Here is a 24,199-nt window from a genome sequence, read left to right as displayed (position 1 = left end):
CTAGCACTCAGGAGGCGGAGGCAGGAGGATAGCAGCAAGCTGGAGGCCAACCTGGGCTACATGAGTTTAAAGCTGGCCTAACCTACTAGAAGACTGCTATAGCAAGTCTCAAAAAACAAAACAAAGACAAAAAAAGTATCAAGAGAATAATGCTAACAGTATTTAAAAATTATCACCAAAAAAAAGGAGCTATTTTCTATCAGCCCATGAGGCTCCCTGGGGCCTTTCCTCCCAGCTGAAATCACCACAATGGCTGCTAAGAGCACAGTTTCAGAACTAGCCCTACCCGTTACCACCCACCAGCCTTGCACCAGGGCCTACAACCACCCTGCCCAGGGAGCTGCCTGCCAGATCTGGAACGCTTGTCATCCTGAAATGCATCGGAGCTCTCTAGATAGATGCTGCTTCTCTGTCTCATCACCCCAAGTGACTGAAATGTTAATCCTATAGACTAAAGCAGGGTGACCCCACAGGTTTTTCATTCTTCAAAAGAACGGAGAGTCAGAAAGAGGCAAATGCTTAAAACATGCAAGATCAACTTCCAAGTTTCTACCAAGACCACACCCTCCCCACCTCGGCTCAGCACCTACATGCAGTGGCCTCAGAAGTCTCCCAGCCTTCGGGAAGTTCAAGCAATCTTGCTAAATTTAAATTGCCTAACTTGTAGGACCTGCAGGAGTGAACCAGCACAACTGATTTTCATAATGGCCTCATAGCCTGAGAATTTTTTATTCTGATAATTGGTAGAATCTGGGGGAGGAGGAGTGTTGAGATAGGTTCTCACTATGTGGCCCAAGCTGGCCTCAAACTCGCAGCAATCTCCTGTCTCAGCCTCCTAAGCATTGGGATTGCAGGAGCAAACTACTACATCCAGTTGGAGTTTATAAATTCTTTTGAATTTTCTATATCTATCCCAAAAAAACCAATGTGATGCATGGGGGTATGACTCTGAAGCAGCGCACTAAGCTAGCAGGCATGAGACCCCTGGGTTTAGGTTTAATACCCAGCACCATGAATGAATGAATGAAGTCAAGTAAGTGAAGACATTTGTATTTGACTACTATATTTTTGTGGATGTGTGTGTGTGTGTTTGTTTTTTGGTTTGCTTGTTTTGTTTTGAGACAGGGTCTTGCCACACAGTTCAAACTGACCTGGAGCTCACTCTGTAACCCAGGCTGGTCTCAAGCTTGTAATGGTCCTCCTGCATCAGCCTCCCAAGTGCTGGGATTACAAATGTGCACCACCACGTCCGTCTTACTATTATATTTTTGTCAAAATTCAGGAATGAGGTCAAGTACCGAATGTCGCTATGAAGCACATCCAAAAAAACTTTTAAAAGGTAAAGAACTGACTGTAGTTCTTAGCTGAGGAAATGCCAAATTTAATGTTCTAACTAAAATGATAATAAGAACACAGATCTATATACATGTTTTATTAACAAAAGATCACCCTAGTCATAGCCAAGATCACGATTAGGTCTCAAGAGAAAACAAACAACAGAGGGTACCGGAGCCCAGCAAAATAAAGCTCAAGCACAATTGGAGTGGGAGAAGCGGCAGGGAATCAATCACTTAAAAAAAATGGCCAGGTCTGGTGCACATCTGTAATCCCAGCACACGGGATTAGGCTGAGTTTGAGGACAGCCTGAAATACACAAACAGACCTTGTCTCAAAATAAAGTAGTAATAATTAAAAACATAAACAATATATTTATCCTTGTATGCATTGCATGTAAGCAAATGATAATGCACAGTTAGCTAAAATGTAAAGTTTTATTAACAAGAGAATGCAATCTGAGAAATAGGTTAGTAGTAAAAAGTTCAGGACATAATGAAAAAACTTCTCATGGCTGTACTTAACAGAAAAAAAAGAAGAAAATAGAATTTCAAGATTATTGAAAACAAAGAATAAATTAGTTTAACACAATTTTTATATTATGAGTACAAGGTATGGTCAACAAAACAAACTAAACAGGTGTGAAGAGGTCCCCAAAATAGCATGATTCAACAAACTGATATAAAGTTTTCAAGACTACCACAAAAAGAATTTGAAGCTGCTTAAAATGTCAATATTAACCACTAGAAGGCAGTAGCAGGCCATCATAATGGAACCCCTTATCTTGAAACTGCTAAGTAGCACCATCATTTTCCAGAACCCCTTGTTGTAATGCTGGTATCCCTAAAACACTATTTCACAAACACTGTCAAATGAGGCAGGAGGATCACTGCAAAAAAAATTAAGTGCAACGAGGCCATGTAGTTTTAATTATGAAAATCAAAACACCCGTTTTTGCCTACACAATACAGCAAAATTTAAATGATTACCTACCCACTCCACCCCCACATACAAATACCAGGATCATCAGAAGTGAGGGCAATCAAATCAAAGTCTGTTTACTGTGCTTTACTATGTAAAAATTACAAACCCATCTCTGTAAATTATCAGTATTTGGGTGAGGCGTTTGAGGAATAAGGAAATAATTGCTGTCACTAATATTCCAGATTAATTAACGGTTTCTAATTATACTAAACAGAGAAAAGATCTGCAGGCAACATATATAAGGGACATCCATTAAGCTCCACAGTGATCTGAAATAAATTTTTCTTAAGTCTCCTGGCAGTGACAGATACCTGGAGAGAAAGTTACTTGGCAACTGGGATTCTTGTTTACCAATAGGTAATTTAGTATAATGCCTTCTAAGTTAAGCACTGTAAAATCCACTACGCTGTTTGCTCTTACTGGTAATAGCATTCTGCAGACAGTAAGTGTAGGTGGCTATTTAAGGCTGTAACAAATTGACAGGAGAAAACAGAATCCACAATCATATTTAAGTGAGTCGCTTTTTCTTCCCCAACTCTCATCCCCTATAGCAAAAGCAGTCATTCTAGTCCCCTTTCCTTCTCACTGAGTGAGAAGATATTTCTACCTCCCCCGTACTTGAAAGCCACACAGAAACACAAACCTAACTTTAAGAGAGTTCAAAGCACAGAGGCTCTGGTATAAAGGGTAGTTTATGAAAAGAGCAGCCAGAGAGGGCAGGCACCAGAGAAGGCGCTGTTGCGGGAGGGAGGAGTGTCCACCATCACCACTTACTTAGTCTAAATTGCTTAGACAGAAACACTAGTCAGAAAAAAAGCCAATTACTAAAGAAAATTGCTTCCAAACCAAGGGAGCTACTGCAACACATTATAAATAGATGTAAGCTAGCCCTGAAATTTTTCCTTTTCCCTTCACTGTAGAAAAACAAGAGCAAAATATACTCAAAATTCAATACTAAATTACAAAGCACTGCAATTTTGAAATTAATAAAAACCATACTGAATGGTTTGGAAATGTGCCTAATGAAATTCCATTCACTTTGGGGGTGGGGGACAATCTGAAAGGGGGTCCTGTTATAAAACCTACACTGGTCCTGAAGTCAAGACCTTCCTGCCTCAGCTTCACAAGTGCTGCGAATATAGGCATGGATTACCACACCTAGCAAGCATTTCATTTTTTAAAAAATATTTCTTCCTGTTTAACTAGCACTAATATTTTTCCTCTTTGGTATGCAGTCTTGTTCAGTTGCTGCTGTCAATGTGTATAGCCCCACCCAAACTACAGAACTGTCTAAAACTATTTTTAGGTAAGAGCTAGCCTTTTTGGTTATTGCTGTAATTTTAAAACATTACCACCCTCTCTACACATTCCTGTCCAGAGAGAACAATGCTCAACATCTCAGAGGGAAAGGAGAAATCACTGAGTGATGCAGTTAAGACAGGATCACTAGAAGGGACTATTTTCAAGGACAGTTCCCTTCACAACACATTAATTTAGTAAATGAAAGTATCTTTAAATAAATTTTTTAAAATGGCATCTGTACTACCTAAACAATTCTCACATGGACTTGAAAAAGAAATTCAACTTTTATGATGCAAATTTGTTTTCCGTTTTTTCGAACTCATGACCGCCTGCTTGCAAGGCAGGTGCTTATGCCACTGAGCTAAATTCCCAGCCCCATTATGATGCAAATTTGAAAGGCTGTTGAGTCAACTGTCTGAAAGCAACCCCAAAAGCTGCTCTTTAAGGATCATTACTTCAAAAAAAATCACTCACACTGATTTAACACTGCTGGTATCCAACAATAAACAGAAGATGTAGTAACAGTTTAGGTCAGGCTAAATCAAATGTATTTCAAACCACAACCACATCTCTTCATTCTTAATTCTTTGCGTAGCTCCATTCATGGTAACTTCTCAAAAGTATTTAATAGCTTCACTCATTAAACATCTTATCATACATGAGGTGACAGTGTTGGGCCACTGGCTAGAAAAACATCAATATAAGAACTTATCCCAGTTTATCATCAAACTTATCCCAGTTTATCATCAAATCTCCAATCAACTCCAAAACAGTTTTAATACTTAGAGAAGCCAGGCACAGCAGCACATGCCTGCAATCCCAGCATTTGAGAGAATGAGGCAGGAGGATCACTGCAAGTTGGAGGCTAGTCTAGGTTACACAGTGGGTTCAAGGCAAGCCTGAACTACATAGAGACCCAGTCTCAAAAAAACAAAACAAAAAACAAACAAAAATACCTGGAAGAAATGGCTAGACTCCAAAGTAATCATTTATAATTGCTGTCATTATAATAGTTCTTTAATTAGTTGGGTGTTTTGTACTAACAGTAATTCAATATTTCGGTTTTTACCTTCATTAGCCTCTGGCCTTGAGTTCTTGATATAAGCAGAGAATTTGGCAAAAATGTCCATTCCAGCAGTATTTGACTCTGGGTGCTTTGGTGAAAGCTTTAAGTATCTAAATAGAAAAAAGTATAATGTATTAAAGATCCTTCAAAGATATATTAACATATTCTATCAACCAACAAACCATTATGCTAGCAGTTACTAGACAGCTTTTAAATGTTGTCATCTGTTTGCATAATACTTTTTAAATGCACTTTTCCCCTTAGGAAACAAAGCTCTACAGTGTTTTGTTCACATATCAATATTCTGGACAACCAAAGGGCATTTGCACTCCACCTCCATTTAATAAATTAGAATGCTAGGAAAGCAATCCACTTGTTCAGACACTGGTGCCAGGCCACCAGGCATCTTAGAATGAGATCACTCATGCAGTGCTGTCCAAGAGGACTTTCTGTGATGATGGAAATGTTCTATATCTTCACTGTCTATTATGGTAGCCATTAGTGGCAGGGAGCTACATGAATACAAATGTAAGTGAAACTGCAATGAAATAAAATAACATTTCACTTCCTAGATGCACTAGTTACTTTTCCAGTACTTGGCAGTCACTACACAGCAGCCAGACCCTTAGTTTGCCACACCCTGAACCAGCCTTGGGCGCAGCACCAGAGACTGATGGCCCAAAACACAGCCTAGGCCGCTCCAGCATCTTGCTCACCCCCAGCAGACTAAGGGCAGAGAAGGCAGGAGGCAGAGCACTCACCGCACCCACTGACTCACTCTAAACCACAGTGCGCAAGGCACTAACTGCTTCTTTGGTACATTTGTCTTCCTCCAGACAACTTTCCAAAGTTCTTTTTCTTCTCAACAAGTATTTGGCTTTATTTACATTTTCTAGTGAAGCAAACAAACTTAACCATCCAAGAAACAAAAAAAGCTTACAGAAAAGCAGGCTCGAATTTCATTTTGCATATACTTTCACTTATTCTTATAATAACTACGTATTTCCTACATTCCAGGCAGTGTACCAAGATAAGATAAGAATAAAGATTTGTGAGCTGGGCTTGGTGATGCACACCTATAATCCCAGCACTTGAGAAACTGAGGCAAGAGGAGTGCAACAAGTTCAAGGCCAGGGACTACAGAACTAGAGTCCCTGTCTCAAAAAACAGGAGGGGGAAAAAATACAGATTTGCAATCAGTATGTCTTTATTCATAGGAAATAGATATTAATAAAATTCAGAGGGGTGAGAATTGCACTGTTCTCTAAAGCAGGTTAAACATTCTGAGATAAATGATCGATGTATATGATTACCTTAATGAATATAATACGATAGCTACAAAAGACTATTCACCTCAAATCTCTCACTTTGTCTAAAAGGGAATAATATTTCTGAAAAAGCTGTCTTTCTACTCCATTTGGAAGGCAAGCACTCTACCAGTGAGCTGTATCCCTAACACTAAGGTACAGTTTTATTAATGTTGGTCTGGATTCACTTTATTGGAAATAAAAGAAGATGGGGCTCCTGGAAAAGACAAAAGGTCAAGCTCTGAGAAGGAAGGCAGAAGACAAACTTTTAGAATTAGTACAAAAACAGACAAAGAGAACATAATGTCAGGCTGAGGCCCACGCTGCTAACCAGCAGGCAACAGCAGACAACAGCCTGGTGCTAGACAAAGGCAGGATTTCCTCCTGCTTGTACTCACCACCCTCTGCCTACCATTTCCAATCCTGCATATCACACTCCAGCCATTCTCGTGGGTCCCCCAGATTAATGGTTTATTCAAAATGATTTTCTGTCCTAACACACTGTCTCTCCACTCTTGCAGCCCTCCTTTACTTCCTAAGTAAGGCTCAACTCAAGGGTTGTCCCCTCTCTCTAAAGCCTTTCAATCACCACCCCACCCACCCACACCACTCCACTCCACTCATACCTGACTGTATTTCTTGAGGGCAGGAAATGTCTTATTCAATATTGTATTCAATCTGTCTTTTATCGCAATAACTGCCCGCTGAATGGATGAATACATGAGTGGATGAGTCTGAGCAACTAATTTTAGAAACCTTTGACACAATAATCCCATTCATGACACATTAATCTGGACACAGAGGTTTCATGAAAGTCCTATTAAGCAGCAACAAAGGGTTAGGTCAGAGAAAAAGAAACAAGCCAGTTTCTAGGATAAAGAAACTAGAAATACCTAGAACAAAGTAACAATGTTTTGAGCCTATGCCAAGATTATAATACAATGCAAAATTATGTGTCTAAAATTTATGTAACTATCACTATAGCAGATATAGGACTTATAAATCTGGAACCTCTCAAAATTCACATGACTTAAATATGAATTCCAATGATATGGTGTGAAAATTCAACTCCCTTGGGAACTAAATTTTTGAGACTGTACTTCAGAAGCTACTTTTAAAAATTAAAAGCAGGGGCTGGGGATTTAGCTCAGCAGCATAAGCGCCTGCCTTGCAAGCAGGCAGTCGTGAGTTCGATCCCTGGTACCGATAAAAACAAAAAAGACCAAAAAAAAAAAAAAAAAGCAAATGTCACAGCTCAATGGACCACACGCCTGCTGTGACATTCTGGCTGGGGAGCCTGTTACCCCATCCTTTCTTGCTCCCTAAATTCTCTCAATTTGGGACCAACTGCCCACAAATAACCAGACCTTTCTGACCTATCTCATATGGTCTAAACCTGCATTGGCCATGCTCTTTAAAGCTTAGATTACCACCTTTCTTGGGATTATAGCAGGAAGTCAATTATGACTACCATTAATTGTAAGGAACCTAGAACAAGGCCCTGATCATTAAGGTCTCTAACCACAAGCTGAAGCTTCAAATTGATTGCAGTGTTTCCATGCATATTTTCTCTGATACTCACTTGGGAGGGCATAAGACTTCTTCAAGAAACTCCTCAATCTTATTGACATCCGTTTTGACTTCATTGTTGAAAGTTATAAACGGTGGGTGGGTCCCGGGAGCCAAGTTCTGCAGGTCCGCAGGCTTCCTGTCAGGCAAAAAGGTGATCAAAATGAGATCACTTTTTACTCTAAGAAAGTAACAACACTTTAATGTCTTAGCATTGTTCTAAACTTTTTAAAGTATGAGCACAAAAAAAATATGAGCATGAATAAGACAACGGTATTTTTTCACTAAGAGCTTTATGTAATAGTATGCTAACAAGAGGCAAATCTCCACAGAGTATATAATCTCCAACAAAACAACGAAGAGCCTTTGTAACTAAAAGGCCAAGTCCTTCATTCTCATTCTAAATTTAAGTAAGGTGCTTATTAGAGATAGCTGAGAATGAAGAGGGAAGACATTTAGGAAAGTCAGCCTCCGCGTTTAATTCTGTTTCAAACCACTGTAACTCCATCTCTGATGGCTACTGAGTGTGTCATGACTTCTTCAGTCATCTTTGTTTTCTTTTTTGTTTCTGAGACAGGGTCTCGCTATGCAGTTCAGGCTGGCCTTGAGCTCACTTTGTAGCTCAGGCTGGTCTCAAACTCATAAGTAAAGAAGAGAGGCTATCCCTCACAGTCCTTTCCAACCACAAGATTCCAGGTCTTGGTTTACTGTGTCTCTGCACAGTAATCCGCCTCACACACCGCACTTCTTTTCCTACTTTTACCTGGCCCAGACTCACTCGGGGGAACCTGCTTCCTTTCCTACCCTTAACAAAACCTCACTATTGTTTTGGTTTTTTTTAATTTTTATTCTGAAGGTAATAAAATACAACAGAACAAGACAAAATAAAACCAACTGAGACAGTGTAGTGAAATTGGTACAGAACTTCACAGCAGGTTACCGGGATAACAGTAATAGGTATCACAATGTATCTCATTATCGTCACAATAATAAACCTCACTATTGTTAATAATAATAATAATAATAATAATAATAATAAAAGATTCTAAATCGTGGTGTTCTCTTCTATTTCCAAAACCCAGACTTTAATAAGGAAAAGGACTAATATCAAAATTACTTCAGTGAGTAAAAAGCAACCCAGGGTGGATGAACTATTACATAGAGTGAGAAAGGCTTAAAATCCATATCACATACGAATTCTGGCCAGGCACAATCATGTACACCTTATGCAATCCCAGTAACCATGAGGCTCAGCAGGAGATTACTGCGTGCTCAAGACCAACCAACCTGGGCTACACAGTGAGTTTAATACCAGTTTGAACTAAAACAGCAAAAGCCTGCCTCCAAAACACAAAAACACCAAAAAAAAAAAAAAAAAAAAAAAAAAGGAAACAAAAGCATTACACTTTAAAAAAAATTATAACATATTACTTCAAGGGGAACTTCCTCCCCATTAAAACCCACAGAGCTACTTTTAGTTTTCAATTAGCTGTCCTGCCTACCTTGTCCTTTCCTGACCACACACACACAGAACTGGAATAAAATAAGAGATCTTTAAGAGTTTCAACAAGGCGTGATACTTAGAAGACAGTGGGCCCTCCGTCTGTCCTTAGCACGGTGATCAATGTCTCTCCTGCTCCTGCTCATCCATAGTTCCTGACTCCACCTTTCAATTTGGGTTGGGAAGTATCTCTTCTTTTACAACTACATTTCTCCATTTTTCAGTTTTTGAGGCAGGGCCTCGCTATGTAGTTAGGCTGGTCTTGAGCACACTATGCAGTAGTTTAGGCTGTCCTCAAACTTCCAACAATCTTCCTGTCTCATCCCCCTTGAGAGCTGAAATTACAGGTGTGTGCCACCGTATGTCTTTTTACGACAATCTAAGACTATGATTATTTGACTAAGCCAAATTTTCTAATAAAAAGGGCTTCTTCTTTTCCAAGCTCTAGAGCCTCTCTTCTAAACCAAACAAAAATAAGACATGTTTTCTAAGAACTTCTACAAGAATCTAAACTCCTTGCTGGGCACGATATTGTGCATATCTAATTCCAGCACTTGGAAGGCTGAGGCAGAAGGACTGCTGAGTTCGTGGCCAGCCTATATTACATAGTGAGACCCTATCTCAAAAACAACGGAGAAGAACCTAAGTTCCAAAAGGGGACTCTAAAAGTCAAGATCTGGTTTGATTTGCAGCTCTGATTCTTCCCTGAGGACCAGTCTCATAATGAAGGTAAACACAAAATGATGGGAACGCACAAAACCCGAGTGAGGTTTTCCAGGCCCACATTCATTTAAATAGTGAAGTGAACCTGTGTAACATTTCAGTTACTTCTAAAGTACTCCCTCCAAATGAGAACTAATTCTTTCCTATTCTCTAGCTCACTGGATTACTTTTGCTTACTCCTTTTCGTTCATCATCCAGAACACCTATTCTCACTGAGCCCCACCACTGTCGTCTTTCTCAGTCCTCACTCACAGACTCCCATTTGTTCCTACTTATAACTATTTCTTCCTGACTTAGGAAGACCTTGTGTATAATAAAGAATTTAAAAAAAAAAAAAACAAAGAATCTAGAAATCCTAACAATTCAAGATTTATATATTTGTTTCCAAACCTTAAAGTTTTCAGGTTTAAAAAGTTAAACAAAAAAGCGGTATCAAAGCAAGAAAGCTAATAAAACTTGTATAAAACGTAAGAGAGACAGAGTGTAGCTCAGTAGTAGAATAGTTCTCTAATGTATATACACAGCCCTGGGCTACATCCATGGCACTGACAAAAAACAAAAACAAAACGAAACACAAAGGAGGCAGACACACACGCATGTTTCCTGAGATGATGATGCCAGTAATGAGTAAGAAAGTTGTTTGAGGGCTGGGGCTGCAGCTCAGTGGTAGAACACTCACCTCCCAACGTGTGTGAGGTCCTCGGTACACTCCTCAGTATAAGGAGAAATAAGGGTTAATACCATCACGTACAAAATGTGAACACTTGGAAAACAATTTTTTCACTCCCAAATCATAAAACTATTATTATAACTAACAAAATCAACTGAGCAGAAGGTAAAAGTCTGTCCTTTTACAAATAATCTTTTTATGAACAGGGTAGAAGTGGATAGAGAAGACCAGACTCAGTATTCTAAAATAAACCCACAGAGTCAGGTGTGGCGGTGCACACCTGTAATCCCAGCCTGGGAGGGTGAAACAAAGAGGAGCACTAAGAGTTCATGGCCAGCCTGAGCAATTTGGTGAGTTAAGAGCAACCTGAACTACATAGTATGATTCTGTCTCAAAACCAAAACAAAACAAAGAAAAAAACAACCTCATGGAGCCTGGTACGGTGGCACATATATATACTCCCAGCCCTCTGGCAGGCTTAGGCAGGATGATGGTAAATTCAAGCTCAGCCAGCGCAACTTTGTGAGACCCTGTCTGAAAAAAAAAAAGTCTTCAAAAGGCTGGCAATTTAGCCCCTGCAAAGGGCCTAGGGTTAATCCCTAGTACATAAAAAATTAAGTAAATAACTCATGGAGGGAACCAAAATAAATAACAGCTATTGTAATTAATTACAGCTTTTAAGCTTTGCAAAGAAAAATATTTATGAGCGAGAAAAGTGGCACAGGAGAGAATAAAGACTGAAGAAAAAGGACTGGATGAAGTCCCAGACTGGCTCTGCCACTTACCACTGCAAAATGACAAAGAAACTTCTGATCTCTGTGGATGCATCTGGATTTTCTCACCTGTATAACACCTGTTTTCCTATAAAGATCAAATCAAATAATGCAGGTGGATGTGAACTAAGCAAAGGTATGCAAATGAAAGTCATTATTGCTTTCAATATCACATCAGCAAAGCAATGCTCTGGGAAACTGAGACAGGCTCACCATGAGTTTAAGGCCAGCCTGTATATAGTGAGACCCTATGTGAAACGAACAATTACAATAAAAAGGTGGTGAGACTGAGAAACAGACAACCATCTCAAGTCCTTGTTCCAGGTGAAAGCAGATTTAAGAAACTTTAGTAGCACTAAATGGGTGAGTAGACTGCAAACAAATGCACAAGTTCTAAGCAGTGAGATGGGTGGTTGTCTTACAAGCTATATCATCAACCGAACAGAATCTACGGTTCTGTAACTCTGATACCTCTCTGGCACTTTGGGGCCTCACTCAGGTAATCTGTGTGACCCACAAGGTTCATTCTACAGACATGTCACAAAAACTGAAGATGGCAGGAATTGTAGTAAGAGACAACTGAGTTTTACTGAGATAAATGAAACTGCACTGGTAGACAAAGGCTGAAATTCTGGGCATATCTTTGATTTACTTCATAAAAAACCTTTAACAAATATTCAACTCATTCAAATGTTTCCCTTAACTGATATCTAGAAAAAGCAAAGGACACAGACCTCATGCCTTGAAATAAAGACATCATTATCATCAGTGTTTTGGGGGAATTTCCCCTCTAATTATTTAGCCTTTTTATTCTAGTAGTATTGTGAAAGAAATAAATTATTCTATTCTTTCCCATTTTGTTTCTAGATAAAGAAAGGAAATAAAGAGAAACAAAAGCAAGAAACAAGTAGAAGAAAGGGAGGAACTTTAAAGGAGCGAATATTTTAAGCAACTTAAGTGGTTTACTTTCAATTAAAATTAGTTCAATATACTTGTAACAACTAGAGACCGGTCTGATGGTTCAGTTCCAGCTGCTGCTTATAAAATGAGCACAGCACCACTGCGTGACATTGGAGCTGGCTCGTGAAGATAATTATCTGTAACTAGTTAACTCAGCAAATGGAGAAAAAGTGCCAAGTATGTAGAGAACTTATCTGTTGAGTTCTTTTTTTAAGGTGCTGCTTTGCAAGACATAAAATTGATTCACACATATCAAGAGGATACTGGACACAATATAAACAACCACATACACAAAAACACAAAAGTTAGTACCATAGAATCCTTTAGTTTCAGAACATTTTACTCCTATTAATTGTGCCTTACTAGATTTGCTATCTTCTGGTTTAATGAATGTTAAAGCCTCTAACTGAATAAATTAACCACACACTCATCAAACACACAGACTAAGACTCCTAATTACTAAGCATCTATGTGTCCCTGTTCAAGCAAAGGACCTTATTGATTCGATTGAATGTGGTACACTGTGCTGCTAATCTGGGTCTACTTCAGTATCAATTTGTGGAGAAATATTTTAAAAACGAAATAGCATCCATGAAAAGATTTCAAATAGTTACCATAATTCTTAACATATGCATATGGTAATACTACAGCTTTGTAAGTAAAGTTTATGTTAACAGGTTTAGAAAAATATTCACAAATAATTTTTCTAATTCAGTTCCAGTGAACCTTTGAAATCATCTTCAAAACAAAACAAAACTCATGAAAAGGTTCTTCCTTTGTGTGCACAAGTCCATGTGTTTGTCAGAAACACACATGTGATTCAGAATATATTCATGAAACACAGTTAGCACTGCTCTAAGGCAGTGATGGCGAACCTTTTAGAGAAGTGCCCAAACTGCAACCCAAAGCCCACTCATTTATCACACAATGCTGACGCTGCAATGAAACCTCAACATTGAAGTTCTGGTTTAGAAAAAACAACTCATACATTACTATCTTTTGTCTTCAAAGAAAAGCAAATAACTTATATGCCATAGGTTTGCCACCACTGCTCTAGGGACTTCATGGAGCTAAAGTCAGCTTCATAAAGAAGAAGAATGGAGACACGCTCTTCTGAATGGCCAACAGCAGGAAATGGATAATTTCTCTAAAACCTGGCCTGCCTTATCCCGTTTCTCTCCCTGGGCCTTTTATGCTGCTGTTAGGGAAGATCTATCTGGAAATGGAACTGATTTCTCAACTTACTAAAGACTGTTTTAGAAGGGAGGAACTAGACACACAATAACGAAAGCAAACTAGCTGAAGACTATATGGACATCAGATTTTGTTATGAGTTTGTAACTGTCTTTTAAGATATGACACAACTACTGATATCAGTTTCATAGTTACACTTTAAATTATTGCAAAATTGTTTAAGCTACTACAGTAATCTTCCAGTGGTAACTTACATGTGAGTGTGACTCATACAATAAATTGTAGGTGGTATGTTTGCATTTGAAACAGAAGGAAATCACTGCAGACAATGCAAAGAATGAGACAATTTCATATTAAAGTGAGAGTTGGAGAATGGAAACCTTTCCCAGGTTTTTTTCTTTTTTTTAATGTTATCAGTTATTTAACTGGGTTCTTGGTAAGAAATTTAGAATACCAATTAGTGAGGGTAAACTCCATTTGTCAGCAAAAACGGATCTCATGTAGCCCCAGAGCTGAGAAGCGGTTTTGAGTTTTGGTAAATCTATGAGTCCACCACTTTCTGTTCGACTTCACACTGCTCTGAAATCTGGTATCTGTTTCTCAGTGTTGAAGATCTCACCCTCCTGGGGTATATATGGGCTTCCACAGCTGCTGCTGCTTCCAGCAAGCATCAGTGAGGTGTTTGGGGATTTTCACGTTGCTGATACCAATTGTTGTGGAGATGGCAATGACAAATTTCTGGTGTGTTCTAATGTCAAGGAACGCAATTAAGGTTAAGAGGCCCAGTCACAACTAGCAAGCCACTGGCATATTCTTCTCGCCTCTGTGGCCCCACTGAGGATGATCAAGATGGTCCCGGAAGTGATGCTGGCTCCCAGTTTGCTTGCATGCTGGCCCAAGGTTTTCTGCTGTGGCTCAACAGCTTTTGAGGCCCATCTTCAGTGGGGCAGTATCCAGGCATTTTTCAGAGCTTAACCACCCAGATACCACCATTCTTGTCACCACCAACACTGAGAACCTTCTTGCTTTTCTTGTCAGCCTTAGATTTAGCAGCTGTGTACTCTCTCTTGTACCACGCCTTTCTGCAAGACATAGCAGATCAGGAGTATCTACCAATTCCTCTCACCAGGACAGGGTTTCGGCCGCAGTGGGGCTGCCCCTTCTTGGATTTTTTTGCCTTCATATTACCCTTTTCACCAGTGCCAGTGGCATCAGCCTTTTTGGCTTCACGTTTCTTCTCTTTAGTATCTGGCTTTTCAGTTTTTTCACCTGCCATTTTGCAAGATGGGAAAGAAGATTTCCCAGATTTTTAAAAACTGATCACCAATTTATTCTCTCAAGAGAATATATTCTCTCAAGAGACCTTCCTTCTGATATTCTCTTCCTGGCCATGGTGGCTCCCCTACTTGGTAACATGTGCCAACATCTGTCACTGCATTCCAATTTTAATATTATCACATGTTTATCTGTAGCTTTTGTTCAAATAACAGTTGATAAAATCTAAATTCTTTCTGAAGCTGGGCACTTTTTATCTAAAACACCTTTAATACAACTTCAGCATGAATAGAAAATTAGGTTTAGAAGTAACTCCTACTAAAGCATTAAGGCTACCTTGGAAACAAGTAATGGGAGATCAATTCAAAGCTTCACAAAGAACACATGAATACCACCAGAACAAGTTATTAACACCAACTGAGATTCAAAAAGAATGCGTGATACGGGTGCCAGAACTAGAAATGAGCTTGTTCCTTACAGATGAAATGCCATGTAACAACCGGTTTTTAAAAGCATGAAGTAGGCTTCTAAATAGCTCTCAGGGGAGGCATTTCTAATGTTCTACAATGGTTTATTCTGGAATCAGTACTTTTCACTGAGGAACTGGGCAATTACCATGAAAAGCAACAAACTAAGCACTGTAGGTATTCTCTCCCACACAGATTTCTAAAAAGTCAAATTTAAAGTTTTAAGACTATAATGTAAAAGGTACTTTTCACTACAGGATGGTTCATTCCTCTGTAACTTTATTTTACACTTTTTTTGAGCCAGTGTTCACTCTGTAACTATTTGAAATTTTGTTTAAGACTCTAAACATACTCTCATGGAAAAGTGTGAAAGGATAAAGCCTAAAGCTACAAGCAATTATATTTGTGAAGGGGAAGTTGACAACAGCCAGCTCTAGGGGTGAAAGGGATTCAGTATCATGTATCACTTGGACACATTCAGGTGTCCTTAAGAAACATTAAAATGTATTGGGGAGCTAAGATTTCTAAAGAAAATCAATAAATACAGGCTTCAATTTTAAAAGCTCTCTACTGTTCGTTTTATACAAAAGCCCTAGGAAATACACATTCTCTTTGACGTTTTTGAGTTGTGAGTCCTGAATGACTTTACATGTGTCACTTTTTGTATGCAGAGTAATTACTTTCAAACATATACCCCTCTTCAAGTATGAATCAATTTATAGCAACAATGCCTTAAAAGTCTTTAAATGAAAATTACCAGATGACTGAAATAGCCATGATGGATTCACTTCATTTTCTGGACCAAATTCACTATTATTTGTATATAACACAATCGAGCACTGTATTGAGCAAAGAAGGCTTTTTCAGAGCATAGCAGTGAACTCACTTGTTCCAAACCAAAAATGGATAGGAGAAATCCACGTATTTTAGGACATAATAAGGGTGTATGCCTGGTGGCATGGTCTATTTTTAGGAGTTATACTGGGAAACTTCCTTTTTGAATCATGTAGGGGAAAAAGAAAGTAAGAGAAGGGTAACTACATAACTCATGTCATTCTTAAAATAGCTCTGCCCAATGTGAACTAGGTGATATCTTCTCAAGACCCTTCAACTCTCACTATCCTCAAAAGCTGGTTCCTATATTACATACATAACTAAAGGGGTTTCTGAAAGATTTCATGGCTTATTCCAAAAAATTTAAGTCTGAAAAAAAATTTTTTTAAATACATTGGAAATAATCATAGAATAATTTTAAGGCATCAACAGAGGTTCTAAAGAAAGTTAACCTAGGGCTGAGAATTGGAACACAGTTCACAGGAAACTCTGGACGTGACGCTCATAAAGGCTAATGTATACCAATCATGCCATCCATCAAAGTGAAAGCCCATCCATATTCTTCCATAGACACTGTTCATAACTTGATACATTTAAAAAATAACAGTGATAATGCTATGACATGTATATCAAAAAGGAATACATTTCCACTACCAAATCCTAGATTTTTCCTTGGGGGGAAAAAATTTTTTTTTTTAAAAAGACAAGGTCTCGTCAGGTAGTCCAGACTGGCCTCAAACTCATGGCAATCTTCCTGGCTCAGCCTCCCAACTGCCAGGGTTATAGACATGGACCACCATGCAAGTCATGGTATAACTATTCTTAATCTTTGTTTTAAATCTTTTGGGAATGTTCTTTACCTCAGACCAACTTGATAAGAAAAAGAAATTCCAAACAAAAAGGAGCTCCCTACTTGTTAGTGCTCTTCTCAGCCCTCTCTACTATGCTCCTTGGAGGCAAAGTTATAAACAACCCATCAAACTACAAAAACAATCACAGGGCCCAGTATAATTGCTCTTATTTAACAATTACATTTAATCAAATATGATTACAATTATATTATAGAAAAACCTTTATTATTCCTTGAAAAGCAGAGTAAATGAAATACACTACAACGGCACATTAAACCTACAAATCCCATTCTTGTCTTTAGGGTCCAAGTTACAGAGGTTTTATGTTCAGCACAGTTGAGACTCAGGGCTGAGCTCCATGTTTACACTCAAAAACTCAAAGATTCCTCTGCATCCACAACGAAACTTAGCTCTGGGTGCTACTCATGAAATTTAAGATAGGGCCAGTGTAGCTCAGAAGCATAGTGCCTGCCTGGTAAGTACAAGGTCATGAGTTTGATTTCTGGTACAAAGAGAGAGACATTAAAGGTAAACATACAATAGTTCCAAAACAGACTGAGAGGCCACATGCAATTTACTAACATTGAAAGTTATATAGAATATTCCTAAGTTAAATTTGTCTAGAAAGCAGAATTTTAATAAAATATATTTTCTTTATATGCAGTCTGAATGAAGGATAGGAAGAGGATCAAACTGAAAAAGACAGTGTGTACTCTCAACTTCAGCTGACCTCAAACTGCAACCATGTCTTACCTTTTCAGGTCCACAGTTGTGACACTAAACACAACTCCTTTGAGCCAAAGAATCATGAAGAGCCTCTGGGAGAAGGGACAATTTCCTATGCTTTCCCCATCACTGCCAGCCTGCGAAACAGAAGTAAACATTAATAAACAAGGTCAAAATGATGATACTCACAATGACAGCAGTTGCTACAAATTTTAATCACGAGGAAGGCTACAAAGTCAGCTCTATTATTTTAGTCTTTTACCTGCCTCACAATTTCCTGAGAAATAACCAGTCTAGCGCCATCCAAGAGAATTTTCCACAATGACTGAGAGAATCTGTTTACCACCGTCCAGCACGGCAACTATTGGCAACAGCTGGCTAGAAGTATTTAAAATGTGCCTTACTCCAATGTCCCCAACTTTTTGGTTTTATGTATCTTTAATTTAAATAGCCAAATGTGGTTAATGGCTGCTGTTCCTAGCAGGTACTTTCGCTCCTGACTCAGTGCAAAGGCAAAGTCTACCATGGATTTTATGAAATACACAAAACCAGTTCTTACTCTGACAGTATTCTTCATAAGGTAATGTAAAAGAGAAACTTGTAGGTATTCCTGCCTGCCAACTCAACTCAACAAAAAAATTCATTATAAATATCCTCTATTCCATTTTACACATTCCTTCAGGGAGCAAGAAATAAAAATAATCTTTTTTAATAAGTTATTTCTAGTCAGGTGTGATGGTGCAGGCCTGTAATCCCAGCACTTGGGGGGCTGAAACAAGGAAATCGTTGCAAGTTTGAGAACAGCCTGGGCTACAAAGTGAGCTCAAGGCCAGTCTGCATTGCATAGTGAGACACTGTCTCAAAAAGACATAAATAAATAATAAATAAATAAGTAAGCAAGCAAGCTATTTCTAATCCTACTTAATGAATGGAGTAGGTGATATCCCTGAGCTCAACAATTAGGCAGAATTTTTCTAAAAATTCAGGTGGGTTTTATCTTTCATCAGATATGCCCTACAAAAGAAAGAAGAAAATATTCTAGTATCTTCTGGGAATCAATGCAGCCTTTTTATCAGTCTATGCAGAGTAACAGAAATGACTTCAACAAGTCATTCAAAGATTATGATAAAAGTACTGTCCATTACCCTAAAGCAGAAGTGGCAAACCTGAGGGAATATACCACAGCAGGTTAACAGGAAAAGTTCTAAAAGGTTTGCCATCATTATCCTAAAGGAACTCAAACATTTTGGTAAAATGCTACATCAATCAAGTCATGAATTCCTTAACTAGTGAAAACTGTTCCCTGAGGAGGTAGCTCATTGTAGAACTCACACTTAGCATGGGCTAATTAATAAATAGGCCCTGGGTTCCATCTGCAAACTAAAGAATAATTCTTTTAAACAAAACAATGGGAGTTGGAGGAAGTAAGGAAAGAAACAAAAACTGATGTAAGGTGGAGCTCAAAACTCCACTTTAATCGGACAGCATGGCATAGTTAACAACTGAACCTGGCTTAAAAGATCTGGCTCAGCTATAGTGCCTGGTTATAATCTCAGCACTTAAGAGGCTGAGGCAGGAAGATCAACTGCAAGTTTGGGGCTAGCCTCAAGTACATAGTGAGTTTTACGGCCAGCCTACCTCGAAAAACAAAACAAAAAAACTGATCATTTTTTATATTACCAAAACGTACAGCCAGATTGAATTGTAAATTCCTAATACTGCAACTTGTACAAAAAGGTATAGTTTTTAAACTAGCAACCCAAGAAAAACATTTAAAATGAAGATTCCTAGCCTCACATCTATACATTCTGATTCAGTAGAATTACTGGGTGGAGCCCATGAAATCTCAGTTTATTACTGGCACCCTAGGAGATCCAAGGGAGGCATCTGAGAGACACAGTGGGAAACACTGGTTTGGGAAGGTTAGGGTGATATTCCTTCCACAGAATATAAATCCGCTTACAATACTGTATCACTGAACTACGTCATACCTACATACTGGTAGCTGCTTTTCTGTATATGCTCACCATCCATCTGCAGCATGAACAATAGTAACACACTACAAATACAGCTAACACATTGCCTTTACGGCTGGATGATGAATATTTTCACACCAGATTTATAGCTTTTGAAGCTCAAAGTTTGTTATTCCTGTTTTTTCTCTCTTACTTAAGATACTTAGCAACACAAGGCGGGCATGGTGGCTCGCACCTATAGTCCCAGCACTTGGGAGGCTGAGGCAGGAGGACCATTGCAAGTTTGAGACCAGCCTGGGCTACAAAGTGAGCTCAAGGCCAGCCTGAACTGCACAGAGAGACCCTGTCTCAAAAAGACAAAAAAAAAAAAAAAAAACTTAGCAACAGGAGTATACATAAAAGTATCTCAAAATTGCTATTAATTAGGGGCTGGGGATTTAGCTCAGTGGCATAAGCACCTGCCTTGCAAGCAGGCAGTCATGAGTTCGATCACTGGTACCGATAAAAACGAAAAAGACAAAAAAAAATTGCTATTAATTGAAAAAAGCACCTGTTCCATTTATTTAATCTTAATTCCCCAAGCTGCCTGCCAGGTAAAGATAAAATGAACATGTTGTATGTGACACTTGGAAACACTCTAAAACTGGCTGGTGATGAGCACAGACAGGCAATATAACTTCCTGCAGTGGTCACCCGGGCACATCCTCAAGTAAGAGAATCTTGGGACCTAGAATGATTCATAAAGACCTAGTAAAGAGGCACATTCCCTTTTGCTTTCATAGTTGACTGTGACCTTTGTCTATAATTTCTAGCAAAATTTCCTATTTCTCTTTCAAGTATACACTTTGTATACTTCTCTTCATGCACACAAAAATAACAGCATGCTTACTGTTCAGATCTTGTTTTGTTTTTTGAGACAGGCTCTCAACTACATGGTTCAAACTGGTTTTGAACTCACTATGGAGCCCAAGCTGGCCTCAAACGAGGACATGGTCCTCCTATCTCAACTTCCTGAGTGCTTGGACTACAGTTATGCACCAACATGCTTAGCTCAGATCTTTCTAAAATGCCCTTTTTTATCGACCAAAATTCATCACAACTAGGATATATCACTGTGAATAACTTTTCCCCAAGGTTTTAACAGCATTAAAAAATTGGAAGCTAATAGGTAATATCTGTAAAAAGCATAATGAAATTGTGAAGAAATTCAGACTTGTAGAAGGCACAAGTCACATACTTTCTTCTTTAGGTTGTACTAATAAAACTCCACTTTAATGCAATTAGAATCACATCTACTCTGTTTAGTGTGGACTACTTGCAATACAACCTGCTCCAATTGACTGAGGATGGTACTGTGGTACAGTACAAAGCATATATACTACCAGTAAACTATCTTTTATTTAAATCGATACCAGCAGTCGAACTCACAACTGCACACTTACAAGGCAGGCACTTATGCCGCTGAGCTAAATCCCCAGCCCACAGTCAGCTATCTTTATTCTACACCCAGTTTTGTATAAAAAGTAGAAAAAGTGATTCCCAGTACCCCCCCAAAAGCATAAAAATTAACATTAACATATAGGTATCTAACATAGCATCTATGAAAAGTATATCTTTAAAAAATACTTTGCTCTTCACTATTTCTAACACAAGTAATATATATTCATTACTTGCAAAGTAAGTAAAAACTAAAACACCACAGAAAGAGACACTGCACCATTTAACTATTTAATAGTTTGTTGCTTATTCTATATTATTTTCTATGTTCATACATTTTTCTTTTAAAAATGTAGTTAAAAGCTGGGAATGTAGCTAAGTGTTGTAGCATTTGCCTCATCATACAGAAAGATAAAACAGAAAAATGATTGCATTATATATCCTCTTTCCACAAATTATGTATTTTCCCCCCAATTTAATGCACTCAAACTTCTAGAGGCTATAATAACCCTGGCCAGAATGGCATCAGAGAGGCCCAAAAAGACAAAAACATCTTTAACCAGTAACAAGGACCCCTTCTCTCCCCATGCTGGGATGGGCCAGGAGGCCTGTTACAGATTTCCATCATCAAAGAGCACCTAGGAGGCCACCTCTACTGAGATATCACATGGGGAAATGGAACTCTGACCCCTTCCCAGCAGTAATGAGGAGCCTCTGCACCTTGGTATCAGTGGAAACCTAGCAGAGGAGCCTGGACCTCTGCCCTCTCTTCTTTTCTCTCCTATCAGAGTTTACATAGAAGGGTTAAACAAAATACAAGTCTTACGTACAAAAATACCCAGGTTTCAACTGAAAAGCCCTGTAATATCAAGTATTTGAAAAACAGTAACCAATAAATGCCAACACCAACACTGAAGAGATGTTAGAATTATCTGACTATCTAATAGCCATGATAGGGCTAGGTAGCTCAGCGACATAAGTGCCTGCCGGGCACACACATAGTCGAGAGTTCAATCCCCTCTTGAACTTTTTAGATACCCAAAAAAAGTAGCCATGATAAAACTGCTGCCATGAGCATCTGTCAACCACTGGGAAAAAAAAAGCTCAGTGGAGAAACAGAACATATGTATGAAGAAAAACATAGTAAATTAAAGGCTGCACAGCTGGGCTCTGCTATGGTTTTGCTACTGCATGTCCCCCCAAAGGTCCACGCGCTAACAGTCAGAGATGAGGCACAGTGGGAGACAGCTAGGTCCAAGAGCACACCTTTCAAAGAGGCCATGGGACCCCAACTCTTCCTCTGTGGTTTCCTGGCCCTTTCTTTGTTCTGCCACGCACTCCCAGCCATAGTCAGCCAGTACACCTACCAGAGGCCCAAGGCAAACTGTTACTAAAATCAATCTTTTCTCTTTATAATTATCTTAGGTGTTCTGTGATTGAAATGGAAAGCTAACTTGTACTGTCTCAAAATCCCAAAGGAAGGTACAGAGAAAAGAATGAGTACATTGGAAGACAGAACAATAAAAATTACTCAAAATCTAAACAAAGAAAAAAAGATGCTGAAACCAAATCCTTTATAAATTTCTGTGTTTGGTAATGATGTCATCCATCTACTTGTCACTTTTGAAGGTTTCATTTGTATGCTACGGCACAAAATTTTATATCCAGAGTTTTTTCCTGTTAGAAACACACTAATGTTCAGAGATAAAAGTGGAAGGAATACTGGAGACCATTCAAGTTCATCCGTAAAGGATTCACTAAATTACACAACGCCACCAGAGTGTGGGACAGCTACAGTGGGTTTTGTTTGTGTTTGCTGTGCTTGGAGTAGAACAATTATTGTCAAAAGCCTTTCAGTTTTTTGTTGTTGTTTTGGTCTTTTTGAGAAGGGTTTCACTATGCAGTGAAACTGGTATTAAACTCGAAGCGATCCTGCTTCAGTCTGCCAAATTCTGGGACTACAGCTGTGCACCACCACACCTGGTACTGGGGTTTTGTTCTTAGGAAAAGAGTACATTAAGTCCCCAAACAAGTTTCATTTGGGGTGAACACTTCTAAATTAGATTTGTTCGTAAATCCAGCAAAGTAAGTAAACACGTTTGACACAAATAAACAATATAAAGCATAGAAAACCAAATGTGAGGTCTATTCATATCTGTGAAGTTCATAAGCCGGGAGCTTACTGCCCATCTGTTTGATTTGCTGTTGGGATTCCTCTCACACACCCACTATTTTACACCGCTAGCCTGACACCCTTCCCCTCCAGGCCTGCTGTAACCCTTGAACTGCATAATGCTGGTATCTAGGGAAAAACTGCTGAATTAACTTCTCCACAGCAAAATAGGGGTCAATAGCAAATACCATAAATCGGTATTTTAATGTTTTACCAAGTCAAGGTTAAGGAACTGCTCATATAGAAAACCTCATTTAATCAGTCTTTAAACTACCCAGACTTTAAAAACCTGAGAAAAAGAGGTTTGACTTCATTCTCCTTTCTGTTTATGGAGTCAGGGTGAGGGCAGTGATGGCTGGGGAAGGAGAAAAGCTGAAGCCTGAAAGTAAGAATGGCTCCTGACTATTAAATGACACATTTTCTAGCAATGTGTTGCTACAAGAACTTAAAACTTTAATCTATTTATTTAACTGTGGATTTTTTTCATCTAAATTAACTGCCTGAATACTCAAAATGGCTTAGTTTGGTTAAAATGAGCTGACATGTCACAAACATGATAAACAATGTCACCTGGCCTCCACAGGTGTGTCCAATTTGTACCTCACCTTTTTTTTTCTTGGTTCTACACCACCACCACCACCCCCCGCACGCGCTTTTTTTTGGGGTGAAGAGGAATTCCCTTGGACCAGATGTAAAACATACAGTTTATATATACAACTAAGAACACTTTTTAAAAAATATTTTTATTATTGCTGGGCTTGGGGGCACACACCTGTAACCCCAGCCCTTGGGAAGCTGAGGCAACATGATCGCTACAAATTCCATGCCAGCTTGAGCCACAAAGCAAGACCCTGCAAAAAACTTATTAGTGTTTTTAAAAAGACCTCCAGCAGCACAGCTCAGTAGCACAATGCACCTTCCTGGCAAGCACAAGGTCATGAGTTTGATCCCCAGTAACCCCCCCGCAAAAAAACCAGACCTCCCCCAAAATACTGTGGACCTCAGGTTAGACAAACCTATCAGCTAGAACCAAGGTTTGAAGTATAAACATTTATCTGCTCTTATCCTTCTATACG

General features: G+C 38.8%; 1 protein-coding gene and 1 pseudogene across 1 annotated transcript in view; both read right to left on the bottom strand.

The window, feature by feature from the left end:
- The window catches only part of Clic4 (chloride intracellular channel 4), a 55,970-nt gene that overhangs the window by 6,813 nt on the left and 24,958 nt on the right, over nucleotides 1-24,199 (bottom strand). Inside the window, exons 2-4 of the mRNA XM_003471325.5 lie at nucleotides 17,565-17,674; nucleotides 7,577-7,702; nucleotides 4,691-4,797 (exon numbers count right to left, since the gene is read on the bottom strand). Coding sequence (XP_003471373.1) covers nucleotides 4,691-4,797; nucleotides 7,577-7,702; nucleotides 17,565-17,674 — 343 coding nt within the window. The remainder of the gene's footprint in view (nucleotides 1-4,690; nucleotides 4,798-7,576; nucleotides 7,703-17,564; nucleotides 17,675-24,199) is intronic.
- On the bottom strand, nucleotides 13,830-17,558 carry LOC106027948 (large ribosomal subunit protein eL6-like; annotated as a pseudogene).

Source organism: Cavia porcellus, unplaced genomic scaffold, assembly GCF_034190915.1.
Source record: "Cavia porcellus strain 051 isolate PalLab524CR breed Dunkin Hartley unplaced genomic scaffold, mCavPor4.1 scaffold_25, whole genome shotgun sequence".
NCBI classification, from domain to species: domain Eukaryota; kingdom Metazoa; phylum Chordata; class Mammalia; order Rodentia; family Caviidae; genus Cavia; species Cavia porcellus.
The sequence above is the reverse complement of the archived record's forward strand: the minus strand, read 5'-3'. Positions and strand labels throughout refer to the sequence as shown.